General features: G+C 47.9%; 1 protein-coding gene across 1 annotated transcript in view; it reads left to right on the top strand.

The window, feature by feature from the left end:
* Window positions 1-21,840, top strand: part of traf4a (tnf receptor-associated factor 4a) — a 38,251-nt gene that overhangs the window by 6,342 nt on the left and 10,069 nt on the right. The window contains exon 2 of the mRNA XM_042063781.1: window positions 18,428-18,479. Within this exon, the coding sequence (XP_041919715.1) occupies window positions 18,428-18,479 (52 nt within the window). The remainder of the gene's footprint in view (window positions 1-18,427; window positions 18,480-21,840) is intronic.

Below are 21,840 nucleotides of genomic sequence, written 5' to 3'. Positions count from 1 at the left end.
AGGCTTGCCGATCAGAGCGGAGGTAGCGCCTTATAGCGCGCCGGAAGCGGGGCATCCCAGTTTGCGCCAGCGTGGCTATGGAGGAAGTGCTAATAAAATCGTGGGGGTGGTGGGAAGCTCCGAGGCAGTCAGTGGTTTGGTGAGTTGGGAGACAGAACTCAGAACTGATCAATACCACAGCACATGTTTTATCCTGTCTCCTTGCGGGGCTGCTTTAAGCAGAAGATCAAAACACAGGGCAACGTGTAGTGGTTTTCATTTGTAGCACATCCATTTTTAAATGCATGTGAATCTGAGGATGTTTTTGTCCATCGCTGTGGCTGAAGAACAGTACCTGGCACTCACCTCAGCCTGTAATACTATGGATCTGTCCAGTCAAATGAACCACCACACACCACCAAACTACTGTCCTGTCTCTTACTTCCATCTTCGTTTCTGTCCTGTTCAGTTGTACAAATGTTAGACTCGGGTATCGAAGGTTGTGAACAGGGGCTATCATCTTTGTCTGTCTGCCTGTATATTCATCCCTACATACCCTCCATACAGTGTACAAGTATTTAGTATTTATCTGAGTGTTTCTGCAGAGGATGTGAGTGCTGTCATTAGAAGGTGATGCCATGTTTCTAGAGAAAGCCAGACCAGGGTTGCAGAGGTTCAGCTGTGGCTTTGGCATCGCAGGGAAACGTCTGCGTCCGCAAGACTGGCAGCTGTGGGGCCTCAGGCAGACTAGTGCTTCAAGCCACAAGGGCTCGGCAGGTTGTTTTCAGATGGAGCACTTTTGCCGATGTGTTACTGGTTCAGAAATGTGCCTCAACACTTCTCCAGTCTCAAGTGCTCTGCATTCTTCTGGTGTGGCAGTGAGATTCCCTAGCCCATAGTCCACTCAAGTGACTTCACTCCACACAATGCGCACACGACAGCCCCTTCAAATTCCTTTTTTGTTTTTTGTTTTTTTTCTTCTTGTCTTTTTTCGGTTGAGTACAATTTGTTGTAGGGTTGTTTGCTTGCCGTCTGCATACCTGTCAACAACAACAACAAACACACACACACACACACACCCTATCGGTGGTCGGTGACGCTACAATTTTTTTCAACTGTCAAGGGGTAAACGCTGTTTTCAGTCATAAATTTGTAGGACCACAATTTGTTAGAAGAGGCACATGGCGGGTCACCGAGACTTTTTGGACATGTCCGTACATGCCCCCCCTCTGCCCTGGGGAGGTCTTGCGCAAACAACTCCCTCTCCCTCTCTCTCCCACCGGCACCTACACAATGAGGGAACTATTCCAGTTATGCAGCGTGGCACCTTCTGCCGTGTGCCTCCAGCATGCTGGGACCAGGGCTCTAGCTGCCACCCAACCATGCAACTTGGCCAGTCGCCTGAACATGGTCCCAGGGTATGTGCGGTGTGGTTTCATGAATATTTGTGATTTTGCTTGCTACAGGAGAATGAGTGAGTGAGTGGGTGTGTGTGTGCATGTGCGTGCGTGTGTGTGTGTCTGTGTCTGAGATAGAAAGAAAGCTATACTCAGGCTAGGAGCATGTTTACAGTAGCCCAGACGATCCTGTCATGCTTATATTTGCCAGAAATGGGCATTTGTGTGTAATCTGCAAAAGTCACTTCCATTCTTATGTTGTAGAGTAAATCAAGAGATTTATCCTTCTCTTTTTTTTTTTTGCTTGACCTACTACATTTTTTGATCTCTGTGTGCTAGATTCGGAGTTCACAGTCAACAACAACAACAGATACTGTATGACTGCGTACAGATTTGGCCAAATATTTGACAAGTCCAGGGTGTGAGAGAGACAGCGAGAAAGATAATTTTGGGAGGTGCGTGGACCAGGCTAAATAAAGAACACACGGTGGACATCTCACCCACTGTGCCCATGGACCAGTTTGCGCTTGTTTTTTTTTTTTTCCAACTGCTGCTCTGCTTTGTGTTGCCAAAACATTTGCACAGTAGCCCCCTGTGGACGCATGGACTAACACACCAAACCACCCACACACAGTTACACATACCCACAATTCACGGAAGTACTAAAAGACACGCACCAGATTCTGTTGCGTTCATGTGTCGTATTTAGATCCCTTCTTTTTATAGATTTGTAGTACAGAAGGCCTACATCAATAAAGCAACTTCTGTGATATGTCATATTTATTGACAAAAGACTAAACAATTTATCACTAAATAATAGGTCTGCGAAGGCAAGGGGAAATGTAGGGTATTATATAGCCAATAAAGCATTGAGTATCACTGATCAGCAATTAGCCATTCTGTACCTTAGGACTTTTTGAGTGTTTGGTCATTTAAAGGTGCAAAAAACTCAAATATTTCACAGACAACTGCACTGCACTGATTTGGATTGGTGTTGAAAATGGCCAGTAAAAATGATCAGCCCCCACTGCTGTTAGTTTAAACCATAAGTACCATAACACTGGTTTCTTCAGTACAGTTCAGTTCAGTACTCTTGTTCAGTACTCTTGTTAACCAAAAGTCAAGATGACAGACTTCCAGTCACCTCCATGGACCAAAACAAATTAGAATATTAGACATATAGACATAGAAAATCATGGAGTCAGCTTCTTCATTAAACTTGAAATGAGGCAAGTTTTCACATCCCTGAGCTCCCCATGCCCCCAGAGTGTAGCACTGTAGCTGCCTGGCTGCGCTAGCTGCTGGCTGTAGCAACTCGAGCTAGGTAAAACTGATTGTTATCGTTCTTTTTTTTAGAGAAACGGAGATCTGTGTGAGAACTCTCCTGATTTCTCCTTTAAGGTCTCTTCGTCAGCGCTTTTTAGACATCCACCCTTTAATGCCCTCAGAGGCCTCACACTGGAACCCCCCCCCCCCCCTCCCGATGAAAGATTGCTTTGTGAAGGAGGGTCAAAGGGAGGGAGGGTTAGAGGAAAGGGGGGGGGGGGGGTGGGCCCAGCTGAGTGACCACTGGCCTGAAAAGCCTCCTGGTGGCGTGGCTGAGTCCCAGGCATGTATGGAATCTGTGAGTGAGGGGCTGAAAGATGGCCAGCTGGGGTGCTGTGTGTGTGTGTGTGTGTGTGTGGGTGAGTGATAGCGGAGATATGGTTGGGCAGGGATGTTGGGGGGGGGGGGGGGGGTAACTCCCGGACTACTCTACCCTCCCCATCTCTTTCCATCAGCACCTGTTGGAGTGAAAGGGGTCCTTTCAGAGGGGAACAGGTGCCGGCAGCCCGGTTAAGCTCTCGGGCCAGAGAACGGAGGAGAGAGAGGAATAGAAAGAGAGAGAGAGAGAACGAGAGAGAGAGAGAGAGCACTACACCGAACGTTACCGGGGTGCACGGCTGTTGGAGGTCACTGGTGTTGAGCGGTGAACTAACCCTTTCTTCCTCCCCGGAGATGCAGTGAAAGGCTGCCTGTGATCGCTTCCTTCCTGCCGATTCCCCCCTCCAAACACTCAGACACCCACACACACACACACATTCAATCCCTATGAATCAGATCCGGCCTATTTACTGTTGAGCCTCTCCGGTGGCCAGCTGAAAGACCCTCTCAAATCGGCCTCCGTCTCTGTTGGTGTGACTCCAACACTTGCTCTCATTGCTCATTTTTACATATGTCAACAGAGCACAAAACATCACCCCCCCCCCCTCCACCCACAACTGTCTTCCAAACCCCTTCTGATGCACAGACGAGCCATTGATCGATGCGTGAAAGAGCCGGGCTGGATAAAGCCACTTCCTGACATATAGGGCCAGATGCAGCCGTCTCCCTGTCCAGCGGAGCTGAATGCACGCTTGTGCCGTGTCCGATCTAAACACGCACGTACACGAAGAACCATGAGCTCATTTGTCACCCTTTGAATGTCCACTCCACAGTCTCTGTCGGTGTCTCTGTCTGTCTGCACTAGTCTTTTTGTCTTTTTTCAATCATCGCCGCCTTTGTTTATTGTTTGGACACAAAATGCACCAGTTGAGTCCAGCAGGAAATGCTAATTAGCAGGCGATGACTGTCTTTATGGATCTCTTTTGTGAGATTGGCCGCTGCTCTTTCGGAGGATTTTCTCTCCACACCACCCCCAACACCCCCCCCCCCCCCCCCTCCCTGCGCCGATCGGGCTGCGCATGATTAGCCACACGTGGTGGGCACTTTTAAATGCCATCCCGGCTTGAACACGAACACGAATAGGGCCGGCCAGTTTCTCTGGCTGGGGACGGTTGGTGGGACTGAATGCTTGTAAGCATCAGAAGCCGCACGTTCAGAATGCCTCGAGACAAAGGGAGCCATGACGTCACCACATTGCAAAGCCAAACAAAGGAGGGGGTAGGTGGGCAGCAAACGCATGCTGAACCTGTATTGTGATTATCGAGTAAGCAGCACATGTGAACGTGCCCTGAATGCATGCCATGCATGGTAAAAAAAAGCCGAGGAAAAAGAGATAAATATGCAATGTGTGTGTGTGTGTGTGTGTGTGTGTGTGTGTGTGTGTGCGCATTTGTCTGCCCTGGCTGTTGTCTAGCCCACCTGCGCTCCGTGTGGTGTGGTATGGGGAAGAGGGGGAGCGGTGGCTTATCGCGTTGCCAAAAGATGCTGGTCTCTGTCAGCTCTGCACCAGAACGAGCCTGCATCCACCCCAGGTTCCTGGTTATCAGCTGTGTGTCCTGTGCTCGGCCCTTACTGCTCCTGAGACACACACACACACACACACACACACACACACACACACACACACACACACACACACACACACACTCTGCCTCACCTTTCTCCTCCCCTGTTACCATGGTCACGGAACCACATGGCTGGTCTGGCTGGTGCACCGTCGTAGCAAACCCAGCAGTCGTGAACTGGAGGAGTGAAAGTAGAGAACCTCCGACATCGCCTCTCTCCCTCACTCCTCCATAGCACTGTTTATATTACAGCCTTACTATTCACATTGCATCACTCTGCTAGTCAGTACCATTAGTACTTTGATAGTTTGTTAATACCAAACATTTACCTTAATATTGCCTCTGAACCCTATCCCTAGATTGATGTAATTGCAAATTATTGTGAACTGTTGCGCTTTGCTCCTCATTGCACACACCTTTTACTTTTAGTGTAGTTATTATATTCTGTTCCGAGGGCTGTGAGACAGGACTTAAAAAAAAAATAAATAGAGTAAGCAGTGGAAGATTATGCAAAGTAGGTTTTACTTTGAAGCAACTGAAAAAATAGTCAGGGTAAGAGAGAGGGGCGCCTTTTCAGATGTCTTTGATTTGAGTAAGTAAATCCAAGAAGCAGAAGTTTGAGAGCCAGATTTAGTTTTTTGAAGTTTTGGAGGAGATCACTGCTGACTCATGCTTCGTGGTTGAGCATTCCTACCTGCACCCACAACATGTGTGACTCACACACAGATGTAGGTAAATTACTCAGACGGAACAGGACTTTTCAGTCGTTAACTTCCTCCGAGTTTCGTCGGCCTATTACCACACCTCTAAATCTGCATTTTGGCTCGGAACGGAAGTGGCCTCTATCTCTCGCAGATTTATGTATCATAATCTTGGACCTCGAGTGAACTTTACAGTGCTTGAAACGATGGTTAAGATTTTAGTATTCACTCCAAGTAGGGCAGATAGATTCAGACTCAATCCATTAAGCAGGTGCCTAAAGATTATGAGGCTTAGAATATATTAATCATTGCATAACTTCTCCTTTCGAGTGGAAATGATCACGCCTGGGTGCGGAAGATGAAAGATGATTATAGAGTAGGAATCAAGTCTGCCTTCACCCACAGCTGTGTGTTCTTATGAGTGAGTGTCTGTGAAGCATGTGTATAATACCATAGCCAAAGAGACTTTGGCTTCAGAGGTGTCGGAAAACTTGTGCGGCTACACCTCGGGTCATAAAGAGTATGTGAGGGGGAGGGGGGGGGGGGGGGGGGTTGTGTTAATATTTTTCCCTCTTGTGTTTTGGTCCATAGGGACGTGTCTAAATTAAGTCCACTGCATATGGGGATAATTGTTGCAAAACACCTGATATATTTGCTTACCAGTGAGAAAATGTCACAGTGCCTATTGACTATTACTGTAAAGACCTCTTGATCAAGCTGTGTTTCAATCAGTTATCCAATCCATCCAATGTCTCCTGAAGCCCTGAAGACATATCCGAGAACTGTGTCTCTGGCAGGATCCTCCCTGCAGTTGGTGCAGAGGGCCTCTCGTGTTTCACGAGTCTGAGGCTTGAGAAAAAGGTGAACACAATGAACTCGCATGTTTGAATACAGGCCATCAATTGTCATTCAGGTAGAGGTAGTTTAGACTTTTAGACATGATGAAAATGCACAAGAATTGCATGGGCTTTATGTATAGGATATGTAGGACACATGGTACTGCTGCCTGAGGCAGTAGCTACAGTCAGGCTCAAACTTGCCTGTTTCGTGTGCAGCGAAGAGCGGAGGGCAACAGATGCAGGCTAATGAAACGAGGCCCCTGCCCATAATATGTTATTGCTCACCAGGATTATCTGTCCATCCCACCTGCTGCCCAGAGAGAGAGAGAGAGAGAGATGGTATGGGGGCACCGAGGTAATCTGTCTTTAGCCACTCGCCCCACGGATTAGCAACATGCTAATGAACGCCTAGCAAGGGTGGGACATGCCCCCCACTCTCCTTCCTATTTGTCCCATTCTTCTTTGCTCCCTCTGCTCTGCTCCCTTTATTCCTCTCTCTTTCTTTTCTTTATTTCTCTCTCTATCTCTTTCTCTATCTCTATCTCTTTGTCCCACTCTCTTTATCTGGACTCTGCTATTTGGGTCCAGTTGTGGCCTTGTTTGACTAAATGAGATAAGTATAAGTATATATACTTTTTTGATCCCGTGAGGGAAATTTAGTCTCTGCATTTATCCCAATCCGTGAATTAGTGAAACACACACAGCACACAGTGTACACGCAGTGAGGTGAAGGTCACACTAATCCCGGCGCAGTGAGCTGCCTGCATCGCAGTGGCGCTCGGGGAGCAGTGAGGGGTTAGGTGCCTTGCTCAAGGGCACTTCAGCCGTGCCTACTGGTCGGGGTTCGAACCGGCAACCCTCCGGTTACAGGTCCGAAGTGCTAACCAGTAGGCCACGGCTGCCCAAATTAATTGTCGTCTCCCAGATTATGGAGACGAAAGATGCTGCTGGTGATTTCCTCTGTGACCGCCCCTCGCTCCCTAGCAGGGACCTTTCACGTTTGGCACTGACCTCCCTGTGTCTGTCTGCAGAGCATCAGGAATTCTGCTGCCCTGGCTTTTCCCCCTAGCATAGCGTCTTGGCACAAGGAGAGAACGAGAGTGACAAGTTAGTTCACTCCCTGTGAGTGGAGTCCTTCATGCAAGAATTCCCCCAGTTCTCATTGTGCGCCACTAAGCATAAAATAACACACCCAGGAAGGAACATTGCGCCGACAGTGATTGGATTGGAACAGGCACATAAACAGGGTTCTGCTATCAGGAACTTGAATGCTTCACTGTATGAAAACTCCCCACACCTGCCATAAGGCCACTGCATTTTAACGGTCAAGTACAGCCCACTTGATGATATGGAGAGCGGAAATCTGTGGGTGGAAGTTTGTTGGGACTTTGAACCCAGGTTCCACCCAGATTTATACGCCTCCTCAGGCTTTTGCGTCGGGTGTGGCGCTCTGTGTGTGTGTGTGTGTGTGTGTGTGTGTAACAGATGCCTGAGGATATGTGCTTTCTCCACACAGCCACATGAATCACTGGAGAGATTAGCCCTGTTCCAGCGTCCAGACCCCCTCTTCCCCAGGCCCAGCTCAGACGCTATCTAAACGCCTCATTAAAATGGATTATGACCCGGCTAATGACTCCCCCGTGGCTAGCGCTTGGCCGGTAGAGAGGACGGAGCCTCTCTCTTGGCTCTGAGAGCAGAGAAACTTGAGGGTGCGACAGTTGTAAACCCTTCTCCTGCATGTTCCTAGCAGGCAGTCACTCAGACAGGCCCCTAGTTGTAGACTAGCAGGGAGGGCCCCAGGGGTCCAAACTCTGGCCCTGTCCCTCCTACAGTTTCCAATGCATTGAGGAGGGGGATCACTGAAAGGACATGCTTTTTAGTCTGTCCTAAGAGGGATTAACTTCTCTTGACTAGAGCCACCCTCACATACATCCTTGTCTTCCCTCTAAAGTTGCTGATCCCTAACGGTTTTAAAGCCATTGTTTTAAAGTTTTAATTTTTAAACTATTCTTTGACTATTGCCCCTCTATGTTTTTATAAGATATTCCTGTGTTTATGTAAAGTACATTGAATGATTGAGTGTATGAAATGCCCTATATAAATAAAGTTGACTTGACTTGATTGTTACAGGCCATTTTTCTTCATACATTTTCCCCCCTCCCAGAGTGTGAGAGGATGAGGATATTGGCACAGCAATAACTCGGCACATTTGCATATACACCATATAGGTTGGCTGGAGGGCATTACTGGAGGCGTCTCAAATCAAGCGTCGACTTGTCTTTTAATTTGATGTAATGCCTCCACACTCCCAGAATCCTCCTCCTCCTCCTTGAAGTTTTTGGGAAGTGCCGTCTTATCCTCTGGAGCCAGTCCCACACCTCTGTTTTTCCCTCGCAAATCCAGGCGTTAACCCCAAAAAAGCCAAACATCCCAGGGAGCTGTGGGACTTCCTGAGTGTGTGAGCTGGAGATTAGAAGTGGTGCTGGTGGTGGTAGAGGCCGATGGAGGATTTATAAACACTCTTCTGTTTCCCAAGTTTCTTTTTGGGGAAAGGACACCGTGCCCCCTCCACTGCTGCCCCCTTCCACCAGTTCTTGAATTTCTGTTTCTAGAAGTTAACGCCTTTTAAGCAATGTTGACATACACACAGTCTGACAGACAGACACACACACACACAGACACGGGTCTGTGATGTGCTCTGGGTGTGATAACTGTCCCCTCTAATAAGCCCGGCTACGGCAGAAAAGCTGCTGGGATCCCCGGTGCTGTGCGGCGGCATTCTTTGGGATTACCGCGGTGACGCCACATCCCCCTTCAAAAAGCCTCGGCCTCCTCCCAGCATCGGTGCCATCACTGCCACCACCACACATCTGCCCTCCCACAAGCGCTGCTATATATATATATATATATATATATATATATATATATATATATATATATATATATATATATATATAGAGAGAGAGAGAGAGAGCCTTGTCATCTGTAATTAAAACTGCACACCCTCCTCATGTGCCCTAAAAAAGAAAAGATGGAGCCTGGGCAGAGAGGAAATCCTTTTAGTGTTTACTCCCAGTTTTCCTGTCTAATCGTTTTATTACAGGGAGCAATCTGGAGTTTGTTTGCGTGGGTACGGAGACATGTTTGTGCACATGTGTAGTAGCAGTGTGTGTGTGTGTGTGGGGCGAGACAAGTGTGTGTATATGGGGCGAGACTAATGTTGTGTGTGTGTGTGTGTGTGTGTGGCGAGACTAATGAACAAACTAACTTAATGAGAGACTCCAGATAAAGCTCACACAGTTCTGTGGCTAGGCATAAACCTGCACGTGCTGTAAATAGGCATCATCAGAGTAGAAGCCCTCACTGAACTCGACGAGAGGCCATAACTATCACGGTGCGGCTGGCCTTTAATGGACTACCAGGTGCGGCTGGCCTTTAATGCAGTGACCTGGATGTTTCACACCTCGACGGCCTGCCTGTCTGCTCCTCATGGGGGCCTTGGTGAGGGCTCACAACCTCTTCTTTTTCCTGTGTGTGTGTGTGTGTGTGTGTGATGTCATTCAGAGCAACTGTCTTTGATCACCCTCTTAGTACTGCCACAACCATCAGGATCAAAGGTCCACTTCCTCCAGGGTGCCTCCAGTAAACCCTATTCTGTGCCATACAGGCTTTCGTTTGGCATTGATCCAGGTTTGCAGTCATAAAGCTGGTGTGTGTGTGTGTGTGTGTGTGTGTGTGTGTGTGTGTGTGTGTGTGTGTGTGTGAGAGAGAGAGAGAGAGAGAATGGTAGGGGGTTGGCAGCTGTGTTCTCTAACATGTAAACTCCATGATTGGACACTGGCGTGAGACTGGGCACAAGGTGGGTCGGAGCAGGAGGGAGGGCCGTGTGGATTCCGCAGTCATCCGCTCTGAAAGCCGTTCCATGTCAGGATTAATGGCGTTCCCTGGGCCCGTCCGATCAGCACAAGTTAATGAAATGGAATTGATTTCTCCCTCACAGCTTCCCTCCCCCCTCCCCTTCCTGCTCCACAGAGAACTATCCGCAGACTGAAAAATCCCCCGACGGGAGCATCACCTGCTAGCGGATTTACTCCTGAAAATCCATTTTTGATATTCATATGAGTGCATTGTCTCATGTTATTTATATGAGTGCAGAGTCTCGTCCATCTGCTTGTTCAGTGGATATGTTTCTGTGATCGGAGAGGAGAGGAGAGGAGAGGAGAGTGTGGTAGTGTGGAAAGGGCAGGACTGTGCCTCTGCAGCTGTCTTGACAGGTCGGCAGTTCCACTCCTGAGTGATAAGGGCTCGTTGGAAACCCAACCAAGCAAATTGTCTTTGGGGGGCAGGGCCATACATCAGCAGGGCTGCTGAGAGGCGGCGACACAGTCAGATCAAGAGTGTATCATCCGTGACAGTATAATGTGCAACACCCTTGCTACCTTCCATCTCACACACACACACACACACACACACACACACACACACACACTAAGCAAGTAGCCCGTCAGCAGGAAATAAAGATAGATTCTTCATAGATAGCCATCTGATAGTTAGAAGCGTTGCAGCCATCTGAATGGCATTGAATGAGGATGCAGAAACACACCTAGCCGATTGGTCAGCATTGTGAAGGTGTGTCGCAACTAATGACGCCTAGTTGCTGAAGGAGTGCGAGCCGCATGTCCCCATCCCAGCATTCCTAAAGATGTATTATGGAGGAATCTTCCCGCCGAGCATCAAATCCCCCAGATGGTCTTCTGCCCCTCAACTCTCACCCCCCACCCCTCCTCCTCCTCCATGTTCTTGGTCTAATCCGCTAACTGCTACACTAGCTGGTAGTGTGAATAGCATTTGAAATTTGGTAGTGTGAATAGCTTTTGAAAACTGCTCATAAAATAAATAACACAACAAAAAAGCTATTGGTGTCTTTTTCACACGTAGATGTGAAGTCAGCAGCAGTCAGTGACTCAGCATCACACAACCCCACCTCCGTCTGCTCCGCCCCCTGCGCTGCGCTGTACTGCGCTCCTAATGTTCCCACACACAGACCTGCAGATCAATGACGCCTGTGTTGTTGGAAATCAAGACTGTTGACTGACTGAGTAGACTTCTTCCCCACTTTTCTCTCTGTCTCTCTCCTTCCCTCTCTCTGTCTTTCTTCTCTCACTCCCTCTCTCTCTCTCCCTCTCTCTCTCTATCTCTCTATCTCTCTATCTCTCTCTCTCTCTCATTCTCACTCTCTCTCTCTGTGCTCAGTGAAGATGTAATAAATATTTCAGGGCACTGGGACCTTGTGTGGGCCTCAGCAGTTTCACTGCCGATAAGACTCAGCACACACAGCTTATCTTTGAAATTCCTTACACACACACACACACACACACACACACACAAACACACACACAGCACTTAAACATTATGTTGATATTTATGCAAAATGCTTGGAGACATTTCACCCCCCCCCCAAAAAAAAAAAAAAAAACAGAAATCCCTCCCAGTGCAAGCCACCGCTAAATAAAAGCTGACATTTCTGAAAAGTGCCCGGGTATTTTAGTAACCTTTTAGTGTGGCGGGTCACCGAGACGGAGTGCGCAGATGGCTCATGCTAACAAATGTCAGCATGGTGACAGAGTAGCAGAGAAGAGGGTGGCTGTCACAACACAGCCTGCTGGTCACTAACAAGCCATGTTAGTCCAGGCTACCACAGTAACACGTGTGTACACTGAGACAAAATGCTAGTGGCATACATATGTGCATACATGCACATGCACACACACACACACACTTTCTCTATGATGTGTACTGTGTTTTGTATAACCATTGCAGAACCATTGCATGCCATTGTTACAGAGGAGCACACAGAGTGTTGCTATTGCAGACTGTTTCTGATTTCAGTGCAGGACCGCCCTGGCTAACCCTGAAGTTCATCATCCCAGTTCATTAAATGAGTCCAGATGATGGCAGGAATTTCCTGATTTCCTTTTTTGTTATGATTGCGCTGAGTGCATTCACACCCCATCTCTCTGGTCTTGATGTGGCACCCATGTGTGTGTGTGTGGATTGAGAGCTGTTGCTGGTGTTTTGAACTTCGCCACAAGAGGCTCATCAGAAAACCTATGTAGCCATTCTTTCCCCCCCTCCCCTGTTTCTGAGGTTGCACTTTTTTTCTATATAGCATGAATGTGCAATCCATCTCTGTCTCACTGTGAGGTCTTCAGGCTCAGAGCTCTTTCCTTGTGGCCTCGTAATGAAATAAATCCTTTCATCCGAGCAGAGGAGAAGCTGCTCTACCCAAGGGAGAGACAGCATGGCACGAGGGGGAGATGGAGGTGTGTGTGTGTGTGTGTGTGTGTGTGTGTGCGTGTGTGTGTAGAGCGAGAGAGAGAGAGGACCTGGCAAGATGGCCTTGTGCATGTGAAGCCCTGTGCCTTTTCTCTTTCTTCTTCTTGCATCATACAGGGTCTGTTTTGGTAAAACTAAAGTCTGAAAGGGAAAAGAAAAAAAGAAAGGAAGGAAGGAAGGAAGGAAGGAGGGAAGGAAGGAAGGAAGGAAGGAAAGAAAGAAAAATGCAGAATGGCAAGCAGCCATCTAAATCGGTGGCTAAGCATTTCTCTGTGTGGTGAGGCAGAAAAATACACCGTTTGGCTCCATCATTTTGGTCTGTGTGTCAACACTGTTGTTGCACTAAATGAAATGGAGGAGGAAGATGGGGAGGGGGAGCACAGACTTGTAGGGTGGTGTGTGTTGACCAGGATCTCTCTCTCTCTCTCTCTCTCTCTCTCTCTCTCTCTCTCTCTCTCTTTCTTTCTTCTATCCTTGGCTCCCCCTTGCTGTCACCTTGTCAAACCCCTGGGCCTGCAACCCGCTGCAGGGAGACTCTACCCACGGCGTTCCATCACTGAGAGCATTACGGCTGTGGCGAGTGGATATGATTGGATTTATGAGCAGTCTGTCCTTATAATTTATTCCCACTCGCGCACAGGTCAGCAGGGTCAGTGCTGACATAAGCCTGTGTAAGTAGGGGGAAGTGGCATTTTCAGACGCATTCAATCTCGCGCTCCGCTCTCGGCCCAGCCCCGGCTTGGCGGTAGCATGTGCGGGGTCGGAGCGGGGAGAGGTAATCAAGCGTGCTGTCAGTGATGTCATGCTCGATGCTTGGAGGGGAAAACGCCAGAGAGGTTTGTCATTCCCCCACCCCACCCCCCCTCGTTCCCTCCTAGTCACTCGAGAAGAGGAGGAGGAGGAGGAGAAGCGATCCTCTCTTTTGTTCCCAGACTGAAAACCGAACCGTGTGTGTGTGTGTGTGTGTGTGTGTGTGTGTGTGTGTGTGAGAGAGATTGGGTGGATGCTGTTGCTTGGCTGCTTAGATGGAGAATCAAGTTTCATGGGTGTAGCTGAGGTTCTCGAATCCCGCCACACACACACACACACACACACACACACACACACACACACACACCCACACACCCACACACCCACACACCAACTCTCATCTTGGTCTAGGGTGTTCCCCCTCAGGTGTTTAAGGACAACAGCAATCGCTCAAGTAGACACTGATAAAGGAGGTCCAGCTCAACAAAAGGAGGCTGTTGAGGACAAAGCCACACACATGCACTCTGTTTGCTTTGGACCCCTTTGCACCCACAGTGCTCACAGATCATCCCATTTAAAGACAGAGAATAGGTGTCTGAAGACACTCCAAATCTGTGTGCATGATGCTTATCAGGGTTGTCTGTTGTCGGTGTGCTTAATAGCAGACTGGTGGTGTTCGCAGGAGGATGGGAATGAGTCAGTAACTAGAGCAGGAGCCCTGGCAGGCCCTTCCCTCGACAGCGGTTGGCCAGGTAGCGTAGTTGTTACACTCTAATTAGTGTTGAAAACTGGAGGTGGGAGAGCAAAATGGGAATTACACACACACACACAGAGAGAGAGAGAGAGAGAGAGCGGGGGAGACACACAAAGAACGTGAGATTTGTGGGATTAAGGGGGACTCCTGCTGAGATGAAACAGCATTCCTGTTTTCTCCAATCACTCCGGGAGCACAGGCATGGAATTAGAGTCAAAGAGCCAGCGAGTGTGAGGATCCGCCATGGACAATATTTAAGGGTTTTTTCTTTTTGTTTGGGCTCATTGTGGGGTAATCCATTTTTTTACATGAAAGGGAATTGAGGTTTCCACACACAGTGTCACATGGGGCCATCCGACTTCTGCTACCCACAACAGAGAGATTGTCTCAGCCAAAAAATAACAAAATCCCCCCCATAACATAGTCCATGTCATGCATGATTATAGTGCTGACTAAACTCAAAGGGGCTCGCTGGTCTGAAAGGGGTCGGTGGGGTGGGGTCATCACCTGGAGAGCCTGCCAGGGATCATCTGGCCTGTATGAGTGCAGTGTTGTGATTGCCGTCTGAATGTGTGCCAAGGCGGAAAGAGATGGCCTGTTAATCAGGCCTTGAGGAGGAGGAGGAGTGGATTTTAGAGTGGAGGGGAGGGGGCACCCCCCCTCCCTTCTCTTTCACTCTCAAACGAGCAGGGACCCACCCCTCCCTAATTGGGGAGACGAGTCTGGCGCTGTTGTCCCACTATAATAGCTAGAGGGCTAATCATGCAGGACCCGTGTGTGTGTGTGGTGTGTATGTGTGTCAGCGTGTGTATGTGCATGTTTGTGTGTTCGTGTGTGTACATCTGTCTCTGCGTCTGTTCATGTGTGTGTACAAAAGTGTCTCTAATAGTCTCCATATATATCTGTGTGTGTGACAGACGCTGACTGACATAGGCGTACAGTCTAATTGCCCCTCAGGCTCTCCCCTCCTGCCCTCCCCTCCTCCTCCAGCCCAGCCCAGCGCTTCCTGTCTGCCTGCCCCAGTCCCCGCTCCAGCACATGGGCCGAGGGCTCACGCTGCTCCCCTGAGCCGCCCAACAGCTGCGGAGCCTAAGCCTGCATTTTGAGAAGGGGGGGGGGTCCTCTGAAATTTTAATGCAGTGATTATGTTAACCAGAGACTGTGCTGACCTACCCTGCCAGGCCAGTTTGCAGTCAGATGCTGTGTGTGTGTGTGATAGAGAGAGATCTGTCCCTGAGATCATTTTAGTGTTGTTATTTTAAGGTAATGAGTTTGCTCTATTTGGACCACCATGATGTTGTAATTCTTTGATGGTCTTCCAGCAATGCTTTTTCACAGAGAGAGAGAAAGAGAGAGGGAAAGAAAGACAGAGACCACATGAGCTGTCTCTTTGCTCTCTTAATGTTGTGATTGAATTCCTTGATCTCTCCTATTCCCTGTGAAGAAAGACAGAGAAAAAGAGAAACCTTGTTGACTTGACCGCCGGCTATCAGACAGCGTGGAGATACCGGTGTGAGAGTACATGTACTTGAAGTCTGAGCCTTGTCTCTTAAGGAGATGTCAAGGCAGACGGACACATTTCTCCTGGTGGTGTAGTCACTAGTCATTGTAGCGCTGAAGTAAAAACACACACACACACACACACACACACAAACACAAACACACACACACACACACACACACTGACACACACTCAGAGGGAGCCTCTACTCCAACACACGTAAGTGGCAGCAGAGGCTGGTGTGAGGGACAGTGTGGGCTATAGGAGACGTGTACACGTGTGATTGTGGGCCACTGTCTGCCTGCTGCCTGCCTGTCTCTGTACAGTAGGCCTCTTTTTTATTTACTCTTTTTTTTTCTTTATTGTGCTTTTGTTTCTTTCTTGTTTGATTTTTTTTTTCCCTTTCTCTCTGTGTACGTGTCTTTTCTCATACTCTATCTCAGCCCCTATCCGTGTGTGTGTGTGTGTGTGTGTGTGTGTTCCATCCTTGAAGGAATCGTTCTGACAGGCCCTTGACTCACTGCCTCTCTCTGCATGGATGGAGCAGCCAGAAGGCTGAGCCGTTAGTCCTGCCCATGCTGTAGTCCTCCTCTTCCTCCTCCTCCTCCTCTTCCTCCTCCTCCTCCATTGCGCCTTGTGCTCAGATTACCCCAGGATGTCAAAACTGTTTCATTGGCCTTTCTACCCTTCACCCACCGCTCAAAGTTATGCAGAGTTCAAAGAACTTCATTCCACATTTGCATGGAGTGCATGAAAAGTGTTGTCAGCACCCCAAAATTCACATCAATTGCTAGAACAATGCATAAGGAAACGATTCCTGTTTTGTTTTGTTTTGGTTTTGTTCTATTGTGTTTGGCATGTGTTTTGTATCCTATCCTTACGCCGTTTCCCTGGTGACTGACTGACCCTCTTTTCAGGAGGCCGCCGCTGTGGTTCTGAATTCCTTTCCCTCAGTCCTACTGACACACTAACCCTATCAACGAAACATGGAATTACTTCGTCAGGAATTCAGCCCACATGTTTTTTCCCTCCGCGGCATTTTTCTCCCCGATACCCTCCCCACACCTCGCCTTTCACTTTTCTGCTACATCACATGGTCAGTCAGGTGACAGCCGTCCCTTAAGATTAGGGGCCTGCAGGACTCTCCTCAATGGGGACATTGTGAGGAGCCACGGCTCTCTCTGGCCACTCTACAGTACGTTCCCCGTTTAATCTATTTAGTTGTGCTGGGCCGGGGCCGAGGGGAGAACCGCGGAGGTTAGGAAAAGTGCAGCGTTCTGCTGTGGTTTTGTTCTCCGTTCCCTCTTAGGAGACTCTTAGAAAGCCAGGAAAGAGGTCCACGGTTCTTCAAGACAATAAGGCTATTTTTATTTCACTAGTCCCTGCCCACCGCCGAGCAAAAAAAAAAAAATGCTATTGAGGTGAAATGGCCTCAATGTCATTGGGACACTTTGTAGCACAATGTCGAGATTGTGTTTCCTACAGCAGTAGTTTCGTTTAGCCTGCATTTAGCCTGCATTTAGCCTGCATTTAGCCTGCATTTAGCCTGCATTTAGCCTGCATTTAGCCTGCATTTAGACTGCATTTAGACTGCATCTCATGTGGCTCTGAAGATTACAACAGGTGAAATGGCAAGGACAGGGTAGCTCCCAGTCACAGTGCCTACTGTATGTGCTGCGACATTGTATATAAACGGACATCATGGGGCTGAAATGACCCCTCAAAATCACACTTCTGAAGTAGCAATTCAGATCTATCCTATCCTGTCCTTCTCCTCCTTTCGTCTCTGTCTGGTACCTGAACTCGTCTGCACTGTCACAGCAGGACTCCCATTACTGCCTCATACTAACAGACTCAGGGGTGACCTTTACTGCTTTTACCTCAGACTTATGGAGGTCTCTTCATGGGACTGTGACTTTGTTGAACTCTGCCGCTTCACTCTCTCTCTCTCTCTCTCTCTCTCTCTGCACTCTCTTCTATCCCCAAACCTCCCAAAGGCCCAGACCACATCTATTATTCACCACTGTGAATATTTCATGCCACGACTGGCGCTTCTGATTGGCTAAATTGTCTGCAGGGATGCAGTAATAAAACGTAACGAAACGTTAAATGCACCTTTGGGTGCTCAGATGGTCTCTTCCTAAAACGACCTTTCCAGTCAATTCCATGGTGCCTCTACTTCGTTTATGGAAACATGTGATGACAACGGTTATCTTTGTTTTGTTTTTTTCTTTTCAAAGAGTTGGAAAATCAAAATAAAAAGCGAGCAACCCAGTAGTGGGCAGGGTTGAATTTTGCCCATCAGACACACAAACAAGCGATCAATATTTCCTAGAAGAGGTTAGCCAAGTACAAAGGACAAGCTGGCGGAAGTCCTGTGTTTTGTAAGCCAAGCCGACAGGCAGACGTTCACTGTTCCATTCGGCCTCTCGGCTCTGTGCCCTTCAGAAAACAAAACCCAAGAATTCCGGACAGAGTGAGTGAGACAGAAGGATAGAATGACAGAGAATAGAAATAGAATAGAATAGAGAGTGGATACTCAAAAGACAGGCCATGTGTCACTGTGTGAAAGCCACATTCCTTAAGAGGAAGAGGTTGAGAGCATTAGATATAACGTCCTTGAAAAATGTTATACACACTCGCTAGAGAGATGATTATTTTTTAACAGACACAGGGTTATATCTGGGTGATGTGGTGTGGGTGGACTTGGAAAAGTTGTGGGTGTGGCACTGTCATTCAAATAAAGCTGCTTTTGATAATGGTTACAGCTGACGCAAGCCTGAAAGGTGTGTAGAATTCAGTGCCATAACCGCTATGATTTGAGGTAAATGCACTGGTAAATGACTTGCCGCTATTTCCTCTTGGACTGTGACTGATGTTTCTCCTTCTCTTTTTTTGCAGTGAGGGCGTCTTCAAGTGCCCAGAGGACCAACTACCCCTTGACTATGCCAAGGTAGTGTGACCCACTTTTATTTAACTTGCCTTATTTTACTCTCCAAACACCATCAAATTCTTAACACCAAACAAAATATGGGGGTACATACATGATCTCTACCTCCATCTCCACCAATAGACGCTATGCTGGATTTTTTTATTTCTTAATTTATTTTGAAAACATCAAAACAACATAAAACATGTTTTCCATCTGCTAAAGCTCCACAGCAGTGACTAATGCTGAGGCAAATGCCACCCGAAATGAACATCACCATAAGCTATAAACAGCAGCCAGGCTGGGGTGGATCCCAACCCCCCCCTCCGCCAGGCCATCCCCAAGCCCAGGTCTCAGCCCTCAGCCCTGGGGGCCTCTAGGTAGCTGGGACGAGAACCATGGCTATTAGCCGCCCTGCTCCAATGAGCCTGGCTAATTGCGCTAACAAACAACCCCAGGGCTGTCATCTCCCCCCCTCGGAATGTCAGATCCCGTTCCGAGTGGAGAGGACGATAGGGCAGAGAGTGCGGGAAGGAGTGAGAGTGAATCATTTGTGTTTTTTTCCCTTCATATTTTGGTTGTTTTTTCCCTTAAAGATTTTTCCCAAAACAATAACTTGCTCCCAATCTAAGTGGTCGGATGGTAAAATGTCACTGGGCAGAGCTTGATGATAAACATGACCAAAAGTTATTTTTGTTTTTGAAAAGCACGCCATCTTTCAGAGGGTGGTTGATGGAGTGTAAGTTAATATGAAGCCTTCAAGCTGTCCACAGACACACGGCTGCCATTTTTAGTCTAAAACGTGGCTCTTTCATGGTTGAAAAAACAAGGTGGGTGCGAGGTCAATCTGATAAACGTGACCGGGAAAAGCAAACACTGAAACCGCCATCACTAACTGCCTGGCCCTTTTGTTGGGAAAACGCATATCGCTCCGTCTGTGGGGTCACTTGTCATGTTCCCCACTCACTGGTGCCCTAACTTATCTTTTTAATTAACTTCTCCACTTGGGTTTCGCCCCATCTGTTTCTTTCTGTCTCTTTTCAGTGCATTTATTCAGATTACATGGGAGGGAAAGATAGATGGTCGTCTGTGTTTGGAGAAGAATAATGTCCCTGTCAGACGTTACGTTCTGCCATTCGATGCTAAAACATTGGCCATGATGTTGCCTGAAATTTATTACCAGCTATCATGACAAACCATGACAGAAAAAAACACTTTCAATTACTGGATGGCACTTATTCAGTTGCACCACTCCAACACTATACAATCTGAGCTAGTCCATAGCATACTTTAGGAGCTTACTGCATATCTGTATTTCCTTTGGCACCATTGTACAGTTTCAAAACACACTCAAGATTTTTGTGTAGTCTTTACTAGGTTCAATTGTTATTGTAATACCACAAAGATAAGCTTTTGTAAACTTATGAAGATATTGTTAAAATGGCATGGCTGTAGACATAATCTAAATCATAATGACAGTGGTAGAAAATGTGGAACTTGCTCCATTTAATATCTCGGGGCTGCGCTGCAATCAAATCTGACTGTTTTGTAGCGTTAATAGAGACATGCCCATGTGTCATTGGGCAAGGTAGATCTACATGGCAGAGAGGGGCAGTGAAGCATCACAAACAAGAGACTGGACAGCGAGGCTGGCTAAGTCACGTTACTGAGCGTGCACGCATGCAGTGTTTGAGTCGATGGCATGCTGACACACTCATTTAAGCACACGCACACAGGCACATACACACACACACACACATAGGCACATACACACACACACAGGCACATACACACATACTCACACGTGCACACACACATACGAACACGTGCACAGTGCATGTCATATATGTGAGATACAAACTCAAGTATGTGAGATACAAACTTTTAAGTATGTAATGCACAACTACTCATACACACACACACTCCAAATTACATACTCACACATTTGTACTGAGAACCAGAAACACACACACACACACACACAGAGCACACTTTGAAGACACCGCACTGACAGGACACCTGTCACAAAGCATTATTTACTGTAGGCCTCAAAGGCCACCCACACACAAGCCTGTGAATTACCCCCCTGCTCTCTCTCATGCACACCACCATGGGAACATCCCTCCAACACACACACACCTCCCAGTCTTCTGAGACTGTCCCGTGTAGAACAAGCACACACACAACCAAGCACACACACACACACACACACACACTCAAGCCTTTCCTGCTGTCACTGACTGCTAAGGCCAGCCTTTCCCCCCCTCAGTATTGAGAGCCTCTGAAGAAGCATCCCAGTAGTGAGTGAGGGACTTGACTTGGCTGTTTTGAAAATGTTCTCTCTTTTTGTGCGAGCAGACAGCGTAAACCTAGGCCTGGGGTCTCTGAGCAGCTTACCTTCCTGATCCGCTCGGGCCCGCCGTTATTAAAAGGTCTTTACGGCGGTTCTCCGCAGATTTCACCCCACAGAACAATGTGGGAGTGTGAGGGTTTGTTTTAGAGGATTTGCCATCTCCCACCACCCCCCCACCCCCTATCCTCAGCACACGTGATCCTCTGCAAGAAAAAAAAAAAGAAATCTTATTGCGGGTATCAAAGTCGAGTGTGGCAGAGATATTAAGGTCAGGAGGTGCCCTCCAATACAAGACAGCTCTTCTTACTTTACCGATATAGGAGAAACAGGATACATGGCTGTTTTGTGTTTTGAGATTTTTTCAAGGTTAAAAATAGCCTCACTGTCTGTGCCTGCTCTTGATCAATTATTGATTGGAGTCTCTTGAACTACTCACTGCACTCTTAACCTTGGCCAGGAATCCGCTAACCGGCTTCAATACAAATCCATCGACCACTCGTGTCGCCATGTACCTTCATGGTCAGACCACTGTTCTCCACGGCGTTCTGGTGTGGAAAGGCTGACGCAACAGGCCTAGATAAACCTAAGAGTGGCTCACTGAAGGTTGCCCAGCCAGAGATCCAAGTGAAACGGATCTAGCCCTTATCTGACAAGGGTTCCGAGGCATCCGTGCCGGCACTAGACCAGATCTGGTCCAGACTGAGTTAGCGGCGTCATGTTCCGGTTGTACTGTAGTTCTCATTTAGTTACTGGCTCTGGAAAGTAAATGGCCAATCCCAGAATCACCCAGTGAGTGTCTTGGGTGGCCTCTGCGTGATCACTGTTTCCATAGCACGCTGGAAAGGGTTGGTGTAGTCTTGCACAGTGAGGGCTCATGGAGATGGAGAATTGTTTCCAGCGAGGCGTATAGTGTGGCCTGCTCTTACATCATCAGAGAGACTTTAAATCCAAGTGACCCCTTCCCCCCAGACCACCCCACCCCCACCCCTACACTAACCCCCACTGCTATCTCCCCCCGCCTTTTCTTATCAC

This window comes from Alosa sapidissima, chromosome 15 (genome assembly GCF_018492685.1).
Source record: "Alosa sapidissima isolate fAloSap1 chromosome 15, fAloSap1.pri, whole genome shotgun sequence".
NCBI classification, from domain to species: domain Eukaryota; kingdom Metazoa; phylum Chordata; class Actinopteri; order Clupeiformes; family Clupeidae; genus Alosa; species Alosa sapidissima.
This window is presented reverse-complemented; position numbering and strand designations above follow the sequence as displayed.